The 2,182-nt window shown below is 31.9% G+C and overlaps 1 protein-coding gene across 1 annotated transcript; it reads right to left on the reverse strand.

The window, feature by feature from the left end:
• Positions 1 to 919: 919 nt before the first annotated feature.
• LOC149882444 (uncharacterized) lies at positions 920 to 1,695 on the reverse strand. Its single transcript, XM_090067024.1, has 3 exons — positions 1,553 to 1,695; positions 1,230 to 1,346; positions 920 to 1,115 (listed from the first exon to the last, which is right to left on the reverse strand). Exons 1-3 carry the CDS (start codon positions 1,602 to 1,604, stop codon positions 952 to 954), a joined length of 333 nt encoding a protein of 110 aa, XP_089923150.1. The 5' UTR covers positions 1,605 to 1,695; the 3' UTR covers positions 920 to 951.
• Positions 1,696 to 2,182: the final 487 nt, after the last annotated feature.

Below are 2,182 nucleotides of genomic sequence, written 5' to 3' on the forward strand. Positions count from 1 at the left end.
AATAACTACAAAGAGTGTGACGTCATGTAAAAAATATATAAATATACCAACTAATATATTAATAAGTGTTGTCATGACTTTAAAATCATTCAACTGTCGACTAAATCTAGTAATGTATTTTCCAAAGTCGACCAAAATCGACTACATCATTTTTAAAATTTACTAAGTCGATTAAAAGTCGATTTAGTCGAAATATTCGAATACAAAATTTTATTATAATCATATACTTTAATGCAGCTCGACAAATTATCTTTTAGACGATATGAAAAACTAGAACTTTAAGACAGTAAACAAAATTGGTAGCGAGAAACGGCAAATTTACCTTTTCGCACTCAAAAGTATTTGCCTTAAGTCACCACCAAAAAGAATGATCTTTCCTCCGAATGGAAATTTATTGCTGCAAATATCTTTTAACAACCTATCAATTGCATTTAAGGCATGTTTAGGTATCATGGAAGTTTCATCAAGCAAAAACAAACTAACTTATCTAAAAAAATGCCCGTGTATAGAGTTGGGAGTTACATTAAATGTGCTTTTATCCAATATTGGAACAGGAAGTTTGAATAAACCATGGAATGTTGATCCATTTGTAAGAAGAATTGTTGCTATGCCGGTCCATGCAGCTTTCTAAAGCAGCAATCACCGCGTTAAATGCTTTTTTATGTCTTCAACAGAAGACGAAAACGCTGATGGCGCTAAAAGTGAATAACGGTTAGAGACATCTTTCTTTTTGGTGCACTCACTTCGGTGCAAACGATTGTTTTGTATATGAATATAGGCAAGTTAATCATTAAGCGATTGTTTATAGTTGAATTTGGTAACTACACACTCTAGTTCTTATATTTCGTATCGTTTAGGGCTTTTTGAACACAATAACTAAGTGCTCAAAACAAAAACAAATGCATAAAACTCTCTAACATCATCGGAATATTTAGAAAATATTATTTATATTCAGAAAATTAATAACTTTTTAAATAAACAGCCGCATTTATTTTTTTCCAAGACGTCTAATTCCAGGGATACGAATTCTGATTGAAGGGATACTTGCACACTCACGCTCGGGATATTAACTCCTGGAATAGTGAACAAATCTTTCACGCGAAGTTCTCCGAAATCTAAATGAAATTCAAGGACTTAAGCAACAGAAGGTTTTACTTGCTAATTTTTATGTACATAATTTTAGATTAGTAAATTGATAAAGGTAATTGTTTTATTGATATAAAAATTACTGGAGATATAATCATCTTCCTCCGCTTCGTCATCATCATCCGCAAGAACTTTTTTTAAAATTTCAGCTTCAATGTCTTTCACAAGTTCATTCCTTAGTCGTTGTTTATTTACAATACCTAAAAAAAATTTCTTTACTTGTGCATGAAAAGGAAATTGAAAAGCTAAAGAAAAAAATAAGCGTGTTCGGAATACCAGATCTAATGGCAATCCGAAAAGTATAACAGTAACAAGAAAAGAGACGTTTTTCGTGTTTCAAAGTCTTTTACTCAAAGTTTCAGCTCTTTTAACGAAACACGGTAAGTAAAACGTCGTTCTGACTTACTGTTTGCGCTCACAAAAGCAACGACAGCACACACAATTAGTAGAACCTTCATCTTGAAACTTCTTGAGCTTATTAACACTCAGTTGCTACCTTACAATTTATAGCAATCTCTTTAATCCGCCCGCTCTGTCGGATCCGTTTTCATTAAAATGCAGACTCTTTAAATATTCTTTTGCTCCTTCAAAAATTGAAAAATATGTAACGCTTTTCCTCTTAAAGTTTTAACTTCACGAAAAACTAATCTTATTTGCTGTTTAAAAGCTAATAGATAACTCATTCTAACTTTATATTAAAACGCTTATTGGGTCTGTGTTTCTGTGCCGAATTAGGAGTTACTTTTTTACTCAACTTTGCCATATTTAGATTGTGAGTACGGCGAGATATTATAGTCAACTCGAACAACATACATAGACAACTCGAACAGCAAACATTTTTTCAAGTAAGCCTCGAACTTTTTTCAAGTAAAATCCATCTCGGCTTCTGTCAGTTTGGACTTGATTATACCAGTTCTTAAAACCACCCAAAAACTTTAATGATGCTTGAGAATATTTAATGACTTTATTTTTTTAAAGCAAAAAGTAATTTTAGTTTTCCAGAGCTTTTATAACTATTTGTTGTCAATGGGAGAGT

The sequence above is a fragment of the Hydra viridissima genome, unplaced genomic scaffold, assembly GCF_058129835.1.
Source record: "Hydra viridissima isolate aposymbiotic clone 2 unplaced genomic scaffold, HvirCarnegie_v1 scaffold_11, whole genome shotgun sequence".
Classification (NCBI taxonomy): domain Eukaryota; kingdom Metazoa; phylum Cnidaria; class Hydrozoa; order Anthoathecata; family Hydridae; genus Hydra; species Hydra viridissima.

Coding starts and splice junctions, on each gene's coding strand:
- LOC149882444 (XM_090067024.1), bottom strand. CDS start 1,604: ATGAAGGTTCTACTAATTGTGTGTGCTGTCGTTGCTTTTGTGAGCGCA. Junction 1,347..1,552: donor TGCTTTTGTGAGCGCAAACA/GTAAGTCAGAAC, acceptor AATTTTTTTTAG/GTATTGTAAATAAACAACGA. Junction 1,116..1,229: donor GGAAGATGATTATATCTCCA/GTAATTTTTATA, acceptor AATTTCATTTAG/ATTTCGGAGAACTTCGCGTG.